The sequence below is a fragment of the Liolophura sinensis genome, chromosome 6 (genome assembly GCF_032854445.1).
Source record: "Liolophura sinensis isolate JHLJ2023 chromosome 6, CUHK_Ljap_v2, whole genome shotgun sequence".
Classification (NCBI taxonomy): Eukaryota; Metazoa; Mollusca; class Polyplacophora; order Chitonida; family Chitonidae; genus Liolophura; species Liolophura sinensis.
This window is the reverse complement of record NC_088300.1, coordinates 76,094,767-76,116,007: the sequence shown is the minus strand read 5'-3', so window position 1 is coordinate 76,116,007 and position 21,241 is coordinate 76,094,767. Positions and strand designations below refer to the sequence as shown.

The window sequence follows — 21,241 nt, the reverse complement described above, 5'->3', positions numbered from 1 at the left end:
TCAATCTTTATTAAAATCTTTTCAACTTTCAAAGCTGCAATCTTCAGTCTAACATTACACAATTAAGGCATAGTTGAGGTAAAATAAATACATATATATTTAGAAAAAAAAATTATTTAGACACAAACTAAAATGTCAGCCTCACCCTTCCAATGCAGTTATTACGTATATATGGGACAGAACAAGCTCAACCTGAGCTTTATTCCCACCATGTATTATATCTTTCTAGACTTTTTTCTTATCACACTGTGTCTGTATCTTGTTGATGTCTTAAAATCCAATGTATATATTTATTATTTATTATATTATTATTATTGTGACAATGGATTTGAATGAAACCTAGGCTTTGATAAAATATACATTTATATGGGCAAGGCTCAAAGTGTGAGATAATGTACTCTGACTTTTAATATGAACCATAGAGTTTAAGAATGACTCGATGCTGCCTTTGTTTGCAGACAATTCAAATTCAAACAACAATGTTTGACAACATTTAGATGCTATGTGCAGATAAAACTAAAGTAACTATGTGAAAGAAATTCGTGAACTTTGATTTACTTTTTGTAAAATTTAGTATTTTATCTTGCAGAGAAAAGCCACCAATCAAAAGAGAATTGGTACACACAAAATCAGTCTTACAAACTGGGTATTTCGTTTTGTACCCAGTTCATGGATGTTCTTAACGTTTCAGGAAATTGTTAGCAGTTTTTTTTTTGAATGTAAATAAATGATCACTTAAACCTACCATTACCCAGAACTACAGAAACAAATGAGAGAATCCTGTAAATATACATTTATTAACATTAAGGTAACTGACAAAATGATCAATGACTCACATGACAGAATAACCAAAAATGTGTACCTGTGATCCTAGAGCATATATCAATAAGTTACTTTGGTTCTTAGAGCAGATTTCTCTTTTAATCAAGCAAAGATTCTATACTGTAACACAGAAATACATGTACACGTAGTTTAGAAAAGCCAACCATCAGCTGATTTATTCTAGGTAACAGAAATGTCCTGCAAATCCTGGCCATTCAGGATCAAAATGTAACAAGTGGAGAGAGGAATGTGTGACTGCTGCACCATTAACACACTGTCAGAAGGCTATCTGTACGTGTCGGTGTGGTGGTGAGGTAACCAAGACTGACTGACTGACTGACTGATTGACAGACTATGGATTAATGCCATGTTGATAATATTGCGGCTATATCATAGCGAGAAAAGATCAAGATAATGTAATCTTATACCTCAAAGCTTTAAAAATGAACTTTTTGGAATTTGTTGAGGCTCAAACTTCATAACGTAATGTGTAAACATACAGTGTCAGGTTTATGGCTGGAGAACACTGGGCAGACAGTGGTGAAAAAATAATGACTGACTCTGAGAATACCCTCCTGCACTCCTGAAATCACGAGATTCCAAAAATATCTACGGAAGATGATCTCCAACCTCTATTTTCATGCATGTAATTATCATAGTCTTCCTGTCTCTTCTTCCAACTTGAATTGTGAATTGGGGCATGTCTGATCAGATTTCCCACCACTGTCTCAGCACAGCCCACTGCCCATCCCTATTATATTTGATTAAGTCCTGCAGTGAGATGAAACTTCATAAGCTTGATGCGATGATTTGGATGACATTTTTGATGGGATGATTAAGATGATAAGAATGAGCTCAATAATTGTGGTAAAAGGACAGTTTCTGGATGATGTCCTCTCATTGATGAGTTGATATGAGAAGATGAAAACACAATGGCAGATTGCCCGTCTGGCCAGTCCAGCGAGGGTAGCATTTTCCCACCCTACCAGATAATGTCTAATGTCTAGTAGCTGGCTCAGACTAAGTTCTCATGGGCACTTCCTCTCCACACAGCCTTTCCCACCCTCCTCGTACTCCTGCTTGGATATCCACATCTGCTGGAAGGATCCCTACAACACAACCAAGATACATTAGTGTGATGTTTAGGACTTATCCAACAGGGAGTACCAGTAATGTTAACACATCACCAGAGGAAGACTGGTGAAATCACTAGTGATGTTGAGTATACAGGAATTAAGGCCAATACAACAGTCAGACCCACTCGGCTTAGAACACCTAGGTTTGTCTGCATGTAAAGTCAATATGATGTTTTACTATTCTTGTATGCTAGCCTATACTCATACTGCAAAGTACCAGCACTCTGAGCAGTACAGAGAGAAAACTCCCGGGATGAATCGCTAATGGTGGCAGTCCCAAGGAATTGGGGACAATACAGCAGTCAGACCCACTCAGCTTAGAGCACAAATGGGCTTGTCTGCATTCAAGGTCAAGATGATGTTTTACTATTCTAGTACTCTATACTGTATACTCTTAAATACCACCAGTCTGCATAGTAGAGTGCAAACCCCTGTGATAAAACACAATGGTGCCAGTGCAGAATCATAGCAAAGACTCAACCCTACACAGACTAGAACATAGGTGTTGGTCTGGTATACACAGGTTTATAAAATGCAAATAATGCTCTCTTTACTTGCGTGATACACTGTATACCCATAGAGAGTTCCCACAGTAGGGCACTCACTTGGCAAACTCCTCCAGATGAACTCATCAATGATTTGAGCAGTGACGAACTCGAAAAAATAAAAACAGTGAAACACACACATACTAGAACACATTACATGGGTTGTTCAAGATAATGCTTTAACTACTGGCATGCTATGTACGGCCAATCTGCTCCTAGGACCAGCACACCTGTGAGAAACTCACCAATGATGCGAGAATAGAGCCTCCAATCCAACTGCTGAACCGCCTCTCTGTGCTACCACTGGCTGAGATGATCTTTAAACGCATATTCTATCAAATCAACAAAATAGAAATAAAGCCAATGAAGGCCATAACATAAGGTGAATATCTGTCCTCCAAATTTTTGACTAAACCAGACAAAAACATAAATGCTCATTGGATGAAATAAGAAGCATCAAAAAAAAAAAAATTCCTACAGAAGTGGACACAGATGTTTACTTCTTATTAGCTTGGTGTTGTTATTATCTCTGGCAGACATAACCAGAATCTGACAGAATTACAAGCTACAGCAGGTACCATATTTAAAGTCTTTGGTATTACTCAACCTGAGTTTGATCCCGGGGTGTCCCAACTTGGAGGGAGTGAGTGAGTGATTGGGGTTTAACGTCGTGCTCAACAAATTTTCAGTCATATGACGACCAAGGAATCCTTAGGGTGTATGTAATGTACCTCTTTGTTGCAGGACGGATTTCCACCGCTCTTTTAACAAGTGCTGCTTCAGTGAAACGACTTACCGAAGGCAAGTAAGCTGCCCCACCCGAGCCATTATACTGATACGGGTCAACCAGTCGTTGCACTATCCCCTTCACGCTGAACACCAAGCGAGGAAGCCACAACTTCCTCTTTTAAAGTCTTAGGTGTGACTCGACCCAGGATTGATCCTGGATCTACCGCTCCCGACGCTCTACCAACTGTGCTATCCGGGCCGGTCCCAACTTAGAGGTGGACGCTCTAACCACTTGTCCACCAAAGCAGTTAGGGTATTATACTAACGTGACTACTTCTACGATCACAGACCAAGTTAGCCAGACAAGCAAGCTTACAAATTACGGGGCATATTCTAAGTTGTTTATTTACAAAGGGGTAGATTAAATATTGCATTTATCAATGCTTCATTTCCAACTTGTCAAAGACAAACTAAGAAGTAGGCAATACTCACGGGTGGTGTTTTCGTACTCAAGTCTCTATTAACACGGTCTGTGAAGCCACTGAGTAAAGAATTTCCTCCTACAACTATAACACTGCTGTAGAGGCTCTACAACAACAACAATATTTCACTGTTAACACTTCAAATAATATCTGGGGCAAAAATGATGACAAAATATATTGGGAAGGAAATATCATAACTAAATGCGATGTTTTACAGATGACAAGCAGTAGATTTTCAAGTTTGAAAAAAAACTATTTGACACACAACCATCTGTGCATAGCTACATGTTATATGCTATACATATATATATATACATACATGATGTGTATATATTAAATTTATATTATTCTGTGTTAAGTGATAAAATTATACTTTTGTGAAGCCCTGAAATTGGCCAATCCAACCAATCTAGTTTTGTCTCCAAAATTAAATTAAAAATGCACATAAATTGCACTGAAATTTGATCTTTCATATGCGACCAGGTTGAGGTATTAGGGTAGGCCTACTTACTGGTCTGACATCAATATCACACATGCCCACGCTTGTAGTGGCCACATGACCAACACCCAACATCGTATTGTTTCCAGAAATATCCTGCCAAAAAATCAACATGTTTGTACAGTAACACATTTGTAAATCAACACATACATAAATATACCAAGGGCTCACTTCATTGAGAACTATTTGACTGAAATTCTTACGTTTATGCAACAAAAGTCACTCACTGACATAAACTGAAGTAAATTAAGTGAAGTAAAGTCCTGCCTCACATTTAAGGCAAAACACAGTCAAATGAGTGTGAATACAAAGGAATTTATGAGCACTAAACTGCATGAGTACAGTTTTGAAGTGATGATGTATAACAGAAGTAAGGAGAAATCAATTGTCAAATTCCATCTGAATTACCCGTATGTAGGATGGGTCAAATAAACCTTCACATATTTTGAACCTCTCCTCACTAAAGTCCTTGTTATAACCATTTGGGAACTCGAAGTGAACAGTGGGCATGGACTCGGCAGTACTGAAATGAAAACACAATGTCAACATGAGTCTGACAGATATCACTTCCGAAGTTTGAAGTTTACATGGAACAGAGTGGAAGGACAATATTACGATTACCAGCTGTGAAGTTTGAGTGAAGGGGCATACCTACAAGCTGCCAAGAGTTTGGTAACATCCGTTGAGTTGTCATCCAAAACCAATATGACAAAATGAAGCAATATTTGGCAATAAGCACAGCTGCAAAGGCCAGTGTTTACATGACAATAGAGGCACAGGCCCAACTACCTTAAAAACAGAGGTCAAGGTAAATGGAAAAACAGGTTTCTTCATCACTACTAGTGTTACAGATTTGATTAAAAATGCTTGAAGAGTTCAAAAAATATCATGTTTACCAGAAAGACAAAATATGACTTAAATGATGCCAATGACCTCCAAACAAATTGGCCAAGGTCACAAAATATCATTAGAGTTCTTCCCAATGCCAAAGTATACATGGGGTATGAATTTGATAACCCTAGCAACAAGTATATAAAGCGTTCACAAGGATATGCACAGACGGTTGGAAGGACAAATGATGACTTCTATGACAATACCCCGAGGTGCTAAACAGATGAGCAGAGATAACAGCTGCTGTACCTTTGATCATAGGGAGTATCTGAAACCTGAAGAACTGACGCCGCAAAGTCCTGTAAGACATCCTAAAAACAAAGAAGATGGCCATGAGACACCAAAATACACAAGAATACCCAGTATACTAGTACAACGAAAGGCACTCATAATGCCGTACTCAATAATATTTCACTTATATAACAGCCGCCAGCATTATGCCGAGAGGAAACCCATGGCCATCAGCAGGCTGCTGTCAGATCTTCCCACGTACAGCGACCGCTTTGGTGAGAGGCTCCTGAATCATTGCCTCGCGCTGAGGTGCTAACCACCTCAGTTACAGAGGCCCCTCTCATAACCAAAGATTACTATACACTAACACAGACGAGAAATACAGAAATAAAGACAATGTATGGAAATTAATAGGAAAACCTGCTATCAGGTTACTTCCCCCTCTTTGTATGTATGTATATATGTATGCTTGGGTTTTAACTTCGTACTTAACAATTTTATGTCATATGATGACGAGGGGTCATTAGGTGCATGTGTATATATAGCGCGTCTTCTTGTGGCAGAGCGAGTCCATGCTGCAAAAGTGTTGCTGTCACTGAAGTATCATGCCGAAGACACCAGACATAACATCCCACCCAGTAATATTATACTGGCACTGGGCCAACAACAAGTACCATTTTTAAAGTCTTTGGTTTGACTCAATGTAGGTTTGATCCCGGTTCTCCTGACTTTGGCAGAGACGTTCCAACTCTTGGGCCCCTGAAGCGGTCTCTCCCTTCATGATATACTACTTACTTTGACCATAAGGTTGTGAAAAGATTTAGGAAGCTCAGGAAGGTCTTTCTTCTTCCATTTCGGCATGTCTCCATCCTTTACAGCCTCCTGAAATGATCATCATAATCTATGCAAATTACCGTATTAATACAATTTCATTTTTCTGAACATTTTAGCTGTTTTATACTGACTCAATAATTGCCAATTATTGAGAAGAGCTGTCAGAGTTACTAAAATATAAAGCAATCATGTCAAAAAAAAAGTTAATCTGGAAGTATGTGTATGAAACTGTAGACGTACCTTGCTCTGTATCTGGTAAGCTGGCACCACCTCCACTCCAGCTTCTTCCATCAGCTTACGGCATTCTATTGTGATAAAATCTCCTGCTAATGGAGACTTAACAATGGCTAGAAGAAAAAACACCACAAAGTTGATAAGCAATAGTAATCACATTTTTAAAAAGGATGTATTGTAATGTAAATACATGTACAGCACAGCATTGCAATACTGATTTTGGTCTTGCAATTTGATTTCTGTGCATGTTCTTGTAAGTACATTATACTGTAATTCTTCAACCATTTCGCATGTTTGCAGGAAGTTTATTCAAGCCTATTCTGAAGCCATTATTCTTTGTAGACTAATAAAATTATACCTTTGCATAAGCTCTGTATTTGGCCAATCAAACCTAAACCAAAAAACCAAAATCTATAAATAAATGTGCATAAATTGCACTGAAATTTGCTCTTTCAGAAGGGAAAAGGTTGAGGAATTAGGGTACATATATATCCTTGTTACAGGAAAATGATGTGGAATACAAGACCTTTCTCCCTGAGCCCTATCCGAGGCAGAACCAAAGGAAATGCTTACCTTGCTGGAAGACATAGCCGTCATACACCGGAATGGCAGACGTGTGGGTGGCTCCGCTGTCCAGGATGAGGCCTGTGGAGCGGCCATTAGCAAAACTAATACAGGTCAAGGTTAACACAAAGTGAGAGTGTACCATGGAAGCGAATGCTTATAGAGCAGACATTCCAGAGATAGTATGCGTTACATCAAGGAGTAACACCTGGCACTAAGAAAAAAAGCAAAACAAAGGAATGTGTATGTTTCTTTTTTGTTGTTTAATAATTAAAACAGTACTCAAGAATGTTTCACTAATATGACAGCTGTCATGTTTACAGGTGGAATTGTGTTTAAAGTTGTAAAAAAAATCCATAAAGTCTGCTACTATATATTTATAGAAAAAATGGTATAGGGCACTGGTGTCACAGAAAAATACATAAAAAATTCTATAAAGTTTTGAAAGCCAAGAAGAGCAGAACTAGCACAGATATGGCACTGACGAACAATCCAGTCCGAGTAGCCCTGTTGTAGAAGCTCTTATGACCTTGAAAACCTATTAGCTCTCGCTTGTCAGTATGGTTTCTTATAGCGGATAAACAGGTATCGATGTAATAAACTGGATTTTGCCGTTAGTGTAAGTGTTCAACTGATGCATTTTGAACAACACATTTATGAGCAGGGAACTGAGAATGGCTGTCCTTGTTACAATGGGTACATGTTGGGCAGGATACTGCAGTAACATGTCATGGCGAGCTGGCAAGAAAACCGCCTTGAGAGAGTCATAACTTGAAGAAAAATATTGTGACTTTGTAGTACATTTCCTCAGAAATGTCAGATTTATTACGAAAATATCTTCCCAAAATCTGAATAAAAGAGTCTGTTATCAATCAGAAGGTCCTGCTATGTTCGGTACAGTCAGCTAGGGCAAATACCTACACCCACGCAGAACAAGAAAGAGCAGGGCCCTTAAAACACAATGCTTGTGTCCATAAACATCGCCCTGACCAAACGCCTAACTAAAAGCAACATCGGCCCGTTGAACATGGAACAGAGCTAATACTCTTTGGTTGGGTATCAGGTGTTTTTGTTTGTATTTTCCCAATGTCACATTGTTTAATATCAATGGTAGGGCAGAGCTCCTAGGTTTTGTGACTTCACTCTAGATAGCTATAACATAGCAAAATGGCGTCACCAAATGAGTGCCTAGGTACTGACAATTGTTTGCTATTTATTTTGTTAACAAGCTATGTAGAATTTTGAAAATATTTTTACAACATTTTTGGAATACTACTTTATTATTTAATTCAGCATCAGTGGCTGACTTTATGTTTACTTTAACATCCACATTTACATTTAACAAGACCAACAAAGGATACGCAGACAACACTGCATTCTTGCACAAGAAGAAAGCTGGTACATTGTACCTTTCAAACATATATTCTGTCAATTTCTCTCTTTTCCCTCGCACATTCCACTGAAAAGAAAAGCAAGACTTTATCTACATATTTCTGGGACACATATATGAAAGTATTTTATCTTCTGTGAAATGTATTTCCCAGTACCATATTAATCAATGCAGAGGCCTTTTTCAGAGAAAGTTACAACATTAGAATTTAATTTCATCTTTTCTGCAGAGCTGAGACACAACTGAAGACTCTCATTCTATTCCCTAATAAACACATGTACATTGCACTAATACATTGTGATACAAAATGCCATACATCAGATTTATCTAAACTAGCTCTGAAACTTATATGACTGCACCATAAATGATGTGATTTACTTGACTAGTGTTTATACGCTGTACGCAAAAACATGCATTGTAAATGAATATCCCTTGACGAGATGTATGATGAACAATTATTACCACAAACAAAACTGAGCAGATTAATAAGTAAACATCTTTTCAGCTTGAAGTCGCTAATATGTGGCTTTATAAGAACTTATTACCACACGCAGGTATCTGATTGACTTTACAAACACGATTTTACTTACTGTCACTTCATGGCATGATTCACTTCTGTATATATTTAAAGCCCTAAATTCAGGGCCATTTGATCTTCATACTTGACCTACACATGTACGTGCTCATATCTGCTAACATGGAAGGTATCCACATTTTGACATAATGCCATATATCTCACACCAATACTTACGGCCGGTTCTGACATCATCACAGGGTGTAGTTGTGATTCTGACTTGATCTGTTTGGCAAACGAGTAATCCATTACCTTCTCAAATATTTCCCAGTTTTCAACTGAAACAAAATATACATGTACACAGCTTCACTCATTTATTTATTTTGTAAACTGAGAAATGGGTTAGGAAAGTTTATGTCTGGAAATGATTTAGGATGGTTAAAAAGTCTGTATTCTTTTACTTCTTTTTATCCCTGAACATTTATAACTGATTACATGAGAATATGATTAATTCTACACGATGTATACACAAGAAGGGTGTTGATCTCATGTCAGATCCCAGCACTTTAGCTTGCATTACTGAAAAAACAAAAGCATAGTGTTCAAAACTGTATGTAAGACTACATGTACATGGTGATCTAAACAGAGCTGTACAGCGATTGGATACACATTATGGCTGCAATGGGATCAACACTATTTTACATTTTGTTCTTTTCTAACATCTATGTCAATAATCAAGTCTCAATGCGTTTTTGCAGACCAGACAACGTCCTATCAGATACATTTACTTCCAAAGTAGAACTAAAACAACATAACTAAACTAAAATTTTCAAACGGCATAGCTTTTTCATCCTCACAACTGGCAGAACCATTAACTCACTCATTCCATCATTGAGAAAGCTAGAGATCTCCATCCCCTTGCGGGCGACTTTCATGGTGGGTGTGTCAATGTAGTACTTCTTCTCTGGTTGTTTGCCAATGCTAGACTCATCCATGTCCATGGAAATCTCAATGTCCTCCACGATGCCCACCTGGGAGGGCATCTCAAACTGTAACAGATTCACAAATATACATGAATGGAAGGTAATAACCTCTCTGTAATCTAACCCTCCATGAAAACCACCCATTTATAGACTCACCCAGTAATCTAACCCTCCATGAAAACCAACCATTTATACACTCACTCAGTAAAATAACCCTCCATTAAAACCACTCATTCAGAGACTCTCTCCGTAAACTAACCCTCCATGAAAACCACCCATTTATACACTCACTCAGTAAACTAACCCTCCATTAAAACCACTTATTCAGAGACTCTCTCCGTAAACTAACCCTCCATGAAAACCACTCATTTATACACTCACTCAGTAAACTAACCCTCCATGAAAACCACTGATTTGTGCACTCAGTAAAATAACCCTCCATTAAAACCACTCATTTAGAGACTCTCTCCGTAAACTAACCCTCCATGAAAACCACTCATTTATACTCAGTAAACTAACCCTTCATGAAAACCACCCATTTATAGACTCACCCAGTAATCTAACCCTCCATGAAAACCAACCATTTATACACTCACTCAGTAAACTAACCCTCCATTAAAACCACTGATTTATAGATTCTCTCCATAAACTAACCCTCAATGAAAACCACCCATTTATACACTCACTCATTCATGCAGTAATGTGATCTTCCACGAGTCCCTCCCATTCACTCATTCACACAGTAAACAGATCATTCAAGAGGCCCTCCCATTCACTCACTGACTGTAAACTGATCATTCAAGAGACCCTCCCATTCACTCATTTACTCAGTAAACTGATCATCCATGAGGCCCTACCACTCACTCATTCACTCGGAAAACTCTCTCACCTATTCCCCCTTCCATTAAATTGATCCGTCCTTGTGTTTAATGCTTTACTCAACAATTTTTCATACATGATTACAGCCTGGATCCAAGTTTTGATGAAATATCCACGTAAACACATTTCCCTTTCCATCCATCATGTAGCAACAACTACACCGAATAGTCATAATCCCATACCTTAGGACAATCCTCTCCTGCATAGCCAGCTCGAATGGAGTGAGACCCTAAATCATACACCAGCGCTCCAACCTCGTCTACAACAATAAAATCCAATAAAATATCAATATCACATAACACTTGTGCTATTTAACCTATTTAAATAGAATTAGTCTAAAAAACAATTACTTTCCCAATACCACTGATATGTCAACTGCAAAATCTCCAAATTATAAGGCAGTAAAGAATTAATAAAAATAAAATCAGGGTTTATTCAAGGTCAGTAGCACTGTCTGCAAAGATACCATGGCTTTGTATTGTTAGCAGTGTAGGCTGTTGTGAGTGAAAAATGATAGGAGCCATATGAGAGCTGGGCATGGATCTGTTACACTGCAGGCATCAATATGGCACTTACCCATGATGGGGTTGTAGTGATAATTTTAAGCTGTGGCAAGTTGAACATGGCTAGCATAAATTTTTATTCTCTCGATTAGAAACTTTAAGCAGCTGAAAGTGGACTTTGTTGCACCTCTGTGAATTGGGTTTTGTAAAGGTGAGGTTGCTGTCCATTATTGATCATAAAGACACTTCTCTCATGCTTCAATATTGTGAAAAACGTGTTCTTCAAAACCTTTGCTGTGTGATGTGCAAAGAAATCCCAGTTTTACAAATCCAAAATAAATTTTTTGCATAGCTGGAAACATGATAACTTGTTGACAGAAACTGTGCCAAAAAGGTAAGACAAAATTCACCCCGGGGGTTGGTGGAGATGATGGCATTCGTCCCTGGTTTCCGCTATCAAGTTAAGGAGAGACAGGCAAGATGGACTTAGCCCTATGGGGGTATGTTTATGTATAACATATACATATGTATAAATGTATCCCCGTATGCAAGCACTCACTTAACTGGCAATCTTCGGTTTTCACCGTGCTGTCCTCAACATTCTGATGTTGTCCACTGTATGACTTGGTTGTCTGTAATCCCTGTGTCCTATACATGTCAGTTTACCAATGTGCTCGGATTTTTAAACGTTAACTGGACAAAAACTTCACCAGGTGCATAACTAAGACAGATCATCAGCCATGTCTGACAGTGTTTGAACGTTGTGGATGTTCACTCACCAATACTCAGAGACAGGCAGTCACGCCTTCTGCTTTTTCCCATTGGGTCTCCATAACGCGGAGAGAGGGAAATAGAAAAGTTCCGAGCATTCCCGACTGATGATTTGGAGAAATCAAATATGGCATGTGAATGAGCGACAAGGTGTAAATGTCACGTACACTGAGTAGTTTTAGTGCTGTGTAGACTTGCCAGGTGGAGCACATCACCAAACTGATATGTATCGTGTGCAGAAATAGACAGGGATTAGAGACAACCATATCATTGAGCAGACAACATATTTATATTGAGGGCAGCACACTAAGAACTGAGGAGTGCAGGGTAAGTTTATGTATTTATTTATTTCATGGATGTTTTTTGCAGTACTTAAGGATATTTCACTTATATGACGGCGGCCAGCATAATGGTGGGAAGAAACCAGCAAGAGCCTGGGTGCAGATATGAGATAGTTTGAATTTTCTGACTTCACTAGAACTTCAAGGAGATATTGTGATAGGCCTGATGGCATGCTGCAGTTAGAGTCAGATGTCACTCCATTTGAAAAAAATTAAGAGTTTCAAAACAATGTTGCTGACACTAGATTACCCACCTTATTCTCTTGTTTCAGCTACATTGGAGCATGTACAGTCCTTCTCTCCTAGTCTACAGTCTTATTTCTCCCTTTTTTGTCCACTGTCAATGATATTTTGATGAACAATGTCTCCCACAACTCTTCTCTGTTCACGCTTTCACTCGGTGATGGCCGCTAATGTGTACACATGAACTGTTTACGTCACGTGTCGTAGACATTGCCCCGAGGACATCTGGAAAACATGAGCCTGCCCCGCTTTATCTTTCTTGGAGTTGCTGGTGGTGATTTGTTACATTTCAATAGTTTGCCTGTGTCCATCAGCGGTTTTTTATAGGGCAGTGCTCGTGTTTGTCAGAATGTTCTCAGGGCAATCTCTATGACGTGTGTGACGTAAAAATAAGTGTGTACAGTTGCTAATGTTTTTTACATAGGTAGTGACTAAAGGTATAAAGGGACCATTGGCTGCCATCCCTCTAAGAGTAAAACCACGAACAGAGAAGAGGTGTGGGAGACTTTGTGCGTCAAAATATCGTTGACAATGGACAAACAAGGCAGAAATAAGATTGTATACAAGGAGAGAGAGATTGTGGAATGTTACTCTTAAATCGAGAAGCACAAAGTGTTGGGAGAGTTACAGAGAGAAACAGCTTCAAATGTGTCAGATCAATGGTAAACAACAATTATCGCATCTTCACACGTGCATTAAAACTTCCCTAGGGTAAATCGATGTCATCAAATCAATTAACCTATTCTGAGTCTTGCACAATCAAAAACAATCCATCACAACCACATGAATTCACAAAATAAATACATTTTCAGACATTAAATCCACAGTGGCCATAAACCACCTGTCACTATTTTGATCACTTACGAGAATGATAGAGACTGAAGCAATTAGTGCCATTGATGTCAGCGCAGGGTGAACGAGTAAAATGGATGACTAGACTTGTCTGGTGTTACTATAATGATTGCCATGGTGTTACCTCCCTTGAACGATCTTACTTTTTTACTGCGCTAACATCGATCACATGACTTATATGTAAGACTATCAGAACAAGCTGGCAGGCATATCTCCCGCAAGTTCTAGTCAGAAAATTCTAACCACTTAAGACATTTATATTATTTATTTAATTGGTGTTTTACAACGTACTCGGTGGGCAGCATTATGGTGGGAGGAAACCGGGCAGATCCGCATGTTGCTGGCAGACCTTCCCACGTACAGCTGGAGAGAAAGCCAACATGAGCTGGTCTTGAACCCACAGTGAGCGCACTGGTGAGAGGCTCCTGGGTCATTACGCTGCGCTAGTGCGCTAACCAACTGAGCCACAGAGTCTTCCCAACCTAGTTAAATGAGTGCTTGCATTATTGCTAGGTTTCTACATGAACATAGCCCCACAGTGCTAAGACAGACTTGGACTAACCAAATTAATGTCTGCGCCATAGTCATTTCTTTTTTCTCCCAGAACTAGAAGTTTAAAGATTAAACCTAACTAGTACGAGAGTTTCACTCGAAGGGAGGTGACTGGGATAATCAAAATGTTACGCATTTTCAAAACGCCGATTTTCTGATCTCTTTTTTGTGACACCATTTACCGGGTGGGAATTAAAATGACCGCAGTCAATTTTGTTTACCTCCGCCATACACCCCGCCACTCATTTTCACAAACCGTCACAGCAAGTTTTCGGGAAACAATAGTTTACCGCTATAAACAATACAACAAAGCCCACGCTTTCACTCCCTGGATTCTCAAACCGGAAGTACTCGACGAGTTAGTGCCCGGAAGTGGAGCAGGCTTGTAAAATTTTCAGACTTGAAACCTCACTGGGAAAAGATCTCCACCAAAATTTCATACCAGACCCCACAAACTAATGTACGGACGTGTTATCAAGTTTCATCAATAACTGACAAGAATTATCCTGCATATTAAACAACTGTCTTTTATTTTGACACATTTTTCTTCCCTCTTCCAGATCTAAAAAATAGCTTCGTTTTACAACTGCTCGTTGTTCAAACCAAACATCACATCGATTCAATCCAACCAATCGGTAATGATTTTAGCAGTCAGGAAAGAATTCAATCACCATTTTAGGCCACTGTGGACCTTGGTGTTCTCATGGTTTATATCTGAAATGCCTGAAATTGTGGGCATTTTGAGCTATCCTATCGGGAAAGCCATTGGGTCGATCTCGAAATATGGAGTTCTCATAATACCGGTAGCGGTACGCTCTGTCAGTCTTCCTGTATTTTAAGTTCTGTACTTCCAGGAACAATTTTATGATCCCAATAGTCTTCAGTTTATGACAAGCGCTAACGAGAAAAAAGTGACAGATGCAGCTGCTTTGAATAGCTCCTTGGTTAAATACAATAATGCACAATAAACGTATTCATGGTACCATTTTTTTCTGGCGATGTTAATTATGTTAGCTAATGCTACAATGATAGAATTCCAAAGAATGTTTTATTTTGTGGAGAAAACTTTTAGTTCACAAGGAATTTGCTCAATGTCTAGCACAGCTAGGCTCTTTGGATACAATTCTTGAATCCATTGATAATTTTTTTTATTTGTGTTACTTTGAAATTGAGGTGAGGGTGGAGTTGTTTGATGTATGAAACAAACAAAGCTGTTGGAAATTGAGCATAGTTCAGTCATGGATTCAGTGTCATTTTTAAAGTATTCAGTTCATAGTTTCAAGCATCCAGCTTTCTTGCAGAGAGGTCATAAATAACAGGGAGCCAAGCAGGTGAAATGCGAATTTCAACAGTTTCCAGAAGGTTAAAGTTCTATAGAATGCTGAAACTATCTGTATTTTAATTTTTTTTCATTTCATGGTAAAATCTTTAATATTCAAGGTGAATCACACCCTAGTTAAATTCATTTTGTTTTGACCTCCAGTACTCTAGTCACATGCTCAAAGAGAGTGCTGATGATTAGCTCAGAGCTGCCATGAAATCATTGTAACACTGAGCATCACATCTCCTCATGATCTTTACACTATTCTGCAGTGGGATGATTGTTATATTTAGTATATCACACTCGTAATGAATCATCATGTTTTAATAAAAGCATGTTTTTTTCATGCATACTGACACAATGTTGTTAAGCTTCAATATTTCTTGGTTATTAGATGACAACATATGAAGATGATGCAGGACCTGTAGCAACTGAGTATTTCACTTGAAAGCAGATATGGCAGGAGGCAGTCATTGATTTTCATGAGAGAATTACAATAGATACACATAATATTGTGTACAATGGAGAATGCCACGAAAACCTCATTCCATTTGCAGGAAGAGAGCACTTCTTTTTCATCCAGAAGTAAGGATGTGTTTGGAAGTTTGGATGTACTAGAGAAAAAACATGATGCAAAGCAAAAAGAGCTAGATGATCAGCCAGACTCCAGGAGAGAACAAAAACAACTGTGGAAAACTGATCCAGATGAAGAGAGCATCACGGGAAGGAATTCTCATTTTAAGCGGCCTTCCAGTCGGCCTCCATCTCATAGAGGATCTAAGTATCGTCGTCTGGCCAATCAAAGCCCGGATTTCAAGGTGCATCCAAACAAGTGGACCAAGTACAGCCTGGAGGATGTAGCGTCTGGGGACCTGAGCGAATCCTCAAATACCAGAGCAGCCTTTGCTTTCCTAGAAGAAAGGCGCAAACTGAGAGAAGCGGCAGAAAAGATAGATCATCCTGAAGATGAAGGTGGAGATGGAAAATTTGTCTTTAAAAAGCCATCAAAAGCATCTGTTGGAGTAAATATGTTTTCCTCAAGGAAATCCAAGAGTTCTAAAGCTGATAAAGTAAACATTAAACATCTAGGGGTAGAGGAGGTTAATGAGGAGGCCGATGATGTTAGAGTGAAGAAGGAGTCTGATGGTGACATTTCCACCAAACATGTGGAAGTAGATTCTTCAGATAAAGAAACCTCGCTGTCTAGCTTTAGGAAGAGCTCAAAGAAACGCAGCATTCGTGCAAGGAATGTTGATGACGATTCTTGAAAAGCGAAGTGGCATTTTATCTGCAAACAGCTTTTTGGTTTGCTTATATGCACAGGATGTACATACACAGATCTAATTCTGCACAGCAGTTTAACACATTGTTCTGCTTCTCAAGCTCTTTGTTACTGTTCGTGTATGTGGAGGCATACAGCAGAGGAACGTCCATTGTCAATATACCCCATTGTGATTGCAGTTAAAACTCGAAAGCTGTTATAAGCAATAATAATATAAATTTTACTGTACCGGTACACAGATTCTTTTTAAATTACTTGAACAGGCAAATTTTTAATACCAGGAGAGGGTTGTATGTTGATCTGTACTGAGTTACAACTTAAGAAATTGAACAGAAGGTACAGGTATGGAAGAATCTGTGTTTCAAAATATTGTGCTTGTTTTGATCTTGATTTTTTGTTGTTGTAACATGTACTTGAATATGTTATTGGAACACTGTTATAATGAATTGTGAAACAAATAAAATAACACAGTATTAAGAATGGCTATATTGTACTATACAAGAAGAATGGATGTGAAATCTTTCATCTTGGTTAGTAAGCTGGTTTTATCACGGCCTGTCCTCCTGCCTCGATTCTTAATCAGCTCTCCTCGTAGTTGTCTGGTGCATGGAGGATTATTTCACTGCAAAATTTTTGGAGAATACTGAATGTGTGAATTATTAGATAACCTAATTGAATGTCAGATGAAATGGCCTGTTTAATGAAGCTATTGTAATTGTCAATGTCTGCATTTCCTCATGCCTCAGCCTTGTATCACAATTATAATTGAGCACAGCAGTAAACACAGTTAAGCAAGCAAAGTTATTTGTGTTCTGCTATCATGCCTTCCTATTCATCATTTCGGCCAAGATGATGATTTATTGGCTTGCCACACTTGTTTTTTTGGAGTATAATGCTTTGGTTTTTGTATCAAAGAATGTTTCATTCCTATGATGTAGAGAAATTCTTCCTTAGATGTGCTGGATGTGAATGTGAGCTCATGCATTTGTTTAATACAGTTAATCCAACAAGGTTAACAATTTTGCTATTATTATCTATAATTCAGTCATTTTATAATAGGTCAAAGCTGTGGTAAGAGATAGAGATCTACAGGAGACTTTTTGTGTCGCCTGGAAAATGCAATAGTAGGCTACTTTAGTGACAGAGTTATGGTTTCCATTTATCTGTGATTTGACTAGCACATAACCAAGCTGTATACTTTGCTTATCTCCTTATGCATCATGAAAGGAAGTACAAAGTCACAGTTTTGGTAGTCCCACCCAAACATGTTCTCCCAGTTGTTTAAACATAAAGGCAGAGAGGTTTAAGGTGGATTTGATCACTCAAAGTTTGTCTGTACATTAAAATATTTGAGAAACAAATATTGAATGTATAAACAATTATACATGTAGAGAAACATGCCTCTTTGACTCCTCACACTGTCACAATACAGTGCATGGTCTTTTCCTTCATACTGATGGTTATGAGTGCCACATATGTCTACATATGTTTAAATCCCAGTTGGGATTGAACGCTCACCACCACAGCTTATGTCTTCCCAATACAGTTCAGGACAGAAAATGTTCCAACATTTATTGGTCTCCTTTAGACCCACTGGTAAAATTATAAAATTCGAAATTATTTGTCATAAGGAACAGGATATGCCTCAAGGGTACGGAGCGCCGTGTTCCCAGCTGACGGATCGCAAGATGTTGCTTCACTCATGGCCGTGGACAGAGATTTTCTAGATTTCTGCTACAATAAGAGGTCAATGGCACTGTTAGTTCAATTGGCACAGTTCTGCTTTTGTTATATACTAATAATATCTTGATTTATCAAAGGTGACTTGGTCAATTTACAATGAAACTGCTCTTCCCCAAGGCTTTCACAGAGAAAACAATACGTAGGAAACCTGTACTTCAGAGTTCAATCAAAAAATACATCAATATATATAAAACGAGATAAAGCATTGTGTGGTTTGAAAAGTGAAAATACATATATTCATACATATAAAAAGCAAAAAACAAAACCAACAGGGCAGTCCCAACAAATGTCCCAACCAGCAGAAGCAGGGTAGTGTGAAATGGCCCATTACCAACCTCTTCCTGTCCATTGATGTCTGGAACCCCCTATTCACATGTACAGAGAACAAACCAAGTGAGTGAGAGATGGCCCCTTTCCCATCCCCTGTTTGGTTTGAACAATGCACATGTGTGTAAGAGTGTTAAAGGGACCTAGCCTTATGAAAAGGTTTGCTATAATAATACATCTAAGTATAAACAAATATATATATATATATATATATATATATATATATATATATATATGTGCGTATATATATTAGGTTTTAACATATCACATTTAGATTCTGAACAAGGTTAATGGAGATTGGAAATTATCTAGATGGTTGATACAGTGAAAACATACATGCATACATGTACATTTCAGTTGTCTGGAGATAACTATAAGAAGCGTGATTGAAAGCTCGATAAGAAAGGGGCTTCTTTTATGTGTATTGGGAAGCAGTTCCTTAAATTAGTTTGATGCCTAAAGGTGTAAAACTTTCTGTCGTAATTTATCCTTGCTTTAGGGCAATAGATATTATGTTGTGTCGATCTAAGAACAATATTGTGCAGCTGTTTATTTGGATGGAAAAGTTGTTTTATATAATTTATACAGAGATTATGTAATGCTTTATAGATGATACAAAGAATTTCGTAGTTTACCCTATTATTATGCGAGTATTTTAGTGTTGAAAGTAAAGTTTTTCTAGGTGTGTTTATGCTTTGTTGTATAACTAAACAAGCAGCTTTTTTCTGTAACGTGACTATCTTTTCTTTATTTTTAACTGAACAGTTCCCCATACTGTTGGTATGGAGAATAATGGTAGATCATTTATTTATAGTATAGCAGCGTAATGACCAAGGAGTCTCTCACCAATGCGGTCGCTGTGAGTTCAAGTCCAGCTCATGCTGGCTTCCTCTCCGGCCGTATGTGGGAAGGTTTGTCAGCAACCTGCGGATGGTCGTGGGTTTCCCCCAAGCTCTGCCCGGTTTCCACCCACCACAATGCTGGTGACCGTCGTATAAGTGAAATATTCTTGAGTACGACGTAAAACGCCAATCAAATAAATAAATATATATGCTATAAAAGGTAAAGATCCCAATATGGAGCCTTGTGGGACACCGGTTTTAATATCTATAGCATTAGACATTTCTTCTTCAACAACAACCTTTTGCTGTCAGTTAGATAGGTAAAACTGGAAAAAAGCAAGAGCACTTGAGTGAAATTTGTATAGTTTAAGTTTTTTAAGTAATATATCATGATTAACAGTATCAAATGCCTTAATTCTTGAAGTCTACAAGCACGGTTCTAATGACTTCCCCATTATCCATGGCCCTATGGCAGTGCATCCATTTTCAGAAATGCAGTTTCACAACAGTGTAAGAAGTAAAAACCAGATTGATTTTCATGCAATAATTAAAAATTTGAGAGATACTCGTATAAACTGTTATGAACATGTCGTTCAGTGATTTTGAAACAATGGGTAGGACAGATATTGGGCAATAGTTTTCAATTTCGTCCTTTGGACCCTCTTGTGAATAGGGATAACTTGGGCAATTTTCCAGATCTGGAAAACAACTGGTCCTAAGACTTTTGTTTATTAGTGTGGTCAAAGGTTTTGCAACAATAGGGGCAACTGATGAAAGAAATTTAGTATTAATATTGTCTACACCACTGGACTTATTTTTATCAAGGTTTAAAAAGTATCGTAAAACAGAAACATACGAGACATGTTGAATATGATGGAGAGTGAGGGTGTACGTCGGTTTGGTGGTTTTCTTGGGTTCCAGTTACCTTTACCTACAATATCTCATATTGTATCCCACCCATAAAACTGACCACCATTGTATAAGTGAATAATTTTCATGTGCAGGAATAAACAGCTATCAAATTAATCAATCTTTTCCCAGAAAACAGATATTGCAGGTCTAGTTGTGTACATGTAATGTCCGAATGGTACAAAACTGTGTGTGTGAGAGCTTTAAAAGAAGAATAGTAGAATTTTACTTCAATTGGTGTTTTGATCGGTTATAGAGAAAGCTGCTTGCATGAACACGGCCTAAATTTGTTACATGTAACATAAATAATCTTACTGATTTTCAACATGTAAACTTTAGTTTGCTAAATATCCATGGATAAAGTTTGCATTCAGATGGCTTAGTAGGCCCTGTTAAATCAAAAGAGCAAATGTTGGAGATGTGGCAATCAGTATAGCAGGCCAAACTGTGCATGCCAGATACATGCAGGTATGAAAATAAGAAATAATGAAACAAAGTACACAACAAAATAACTTACCGAAAATTCATTTCGGAACACTCCTGATATCAGCTGCCCAGAAAAGGTGTAAGAAGTTCAGAACATCGAAACACCCAAAACTCCCCATACTCCTTCACTCGGTGCGAAAAAAAAAATATAACCATAGCGCAGGGTATGTAAAAGACACACATTTAATCATATATGTACGTGATTCATAGCTACTGATAGACCACTAACACAAAAACAGGGATGCTACTTATTAATACGCACCATCATAAAATAGCAGTGTCTAAATAATAGAAAGTAGGTTCGTTTAAAATTTTATGGTAAACTTTTTCGCTTTT

At 38.1% G+C, this 21,241-nt stretch overlaps 2 protein-coding genes across 5 annotated transcripts; one reads left to right on the top strand and one right to left on the bottom strand.

Annotated features, from left to right (window-relative positions):
* Positions 1 to 1,158: 1,158 nt before the first annotated feature.
* Positions 1,159 to 20,982, bottom strand: LOC135466864 (actin-like protein 6A). Of its 3 annotated transcripts, none has more exons than XM_064744617.1 (14): positions 20,937 to 20,982; positions 10,916 to 10,992; positions 9,752 to 9,920; positions 9,109 to 9,209; positions 8,329 to 8,426; positions 6,977 to 7,071; positions 6,410 to 6,516; positions 6,131 to 6,217; positions 5,354 to 5,415; positions 4,622 to 4,736; positions 4,226 to 4,309; positions 3,725 to 3,820; positions 2,749 to 2,835; positions 1,159 to 1,931 (listed from the first exon to the last, which is right to left on the bottom strand). In XM_064744617.1, the coding sequence occupies exons 3-14, from the start codon at positions 9,912 to 9,914 to the stop codon at positions 1,851 to 1,853; spliced, it is 1,176 nt and encodes a 391-aa protein (XP_064600687.1). In that variant the 5' UTR covers positions 9,915 to 9,920; positions 10,916 to 10,992; positions 20,937 to 20,982; the 3' UTR covers positions 1,159 to 1,850. The 3 variants fall into 3 exon arrangements, with proteins under 3 accessions (XP_064600687.1, XP_064600686.1, XP_064600688.1); XM_064744616.1 differs by lacking the exon at positions 20,937 to 20,982 and adding an exon at positions 14,217 to 14,346; XM_064744618.1 differs by lacking the exon at positions 20,937 to 20,982 and adding an exon at positions 12,603 to 12,674.
* On the top strand, positions 14,594 to 16,821 carry LOC135468426 (U5 small nuclear ribonucleoprotein TSSC4-like). Of its 2 annotated transcripts, none has more exons than XM_064746683.1 (2): positions 14,594 to 14,630; positions 15,711 to 16,821. In XM_064746683.1, the coding sequence occupies exon 2, from the start codon at positions 15,838 to 15,840 to the stop codon at positions 16,582 to 16,584; it is 747 nt and encodes a 248-aa protein (XP_064602753.1). In that variant the 5' UTR covers positions 14,594 to 14,630; positions 15,711 to 15,837; the 3' UTR covers positions 16,585 to 16,821. The 2 variants fall into 2 exon arrangements, with proteins under 2 accessions (XP_064602753.1, XP_064602754.1); XM_064746684.1 differs by lacking the exon at positions 14,594 to 14,630 and adding an exon at positions 14,673 to 14,804.
* Positions 20,983 to 21,241: the final 259 nt, after the last annotated feature.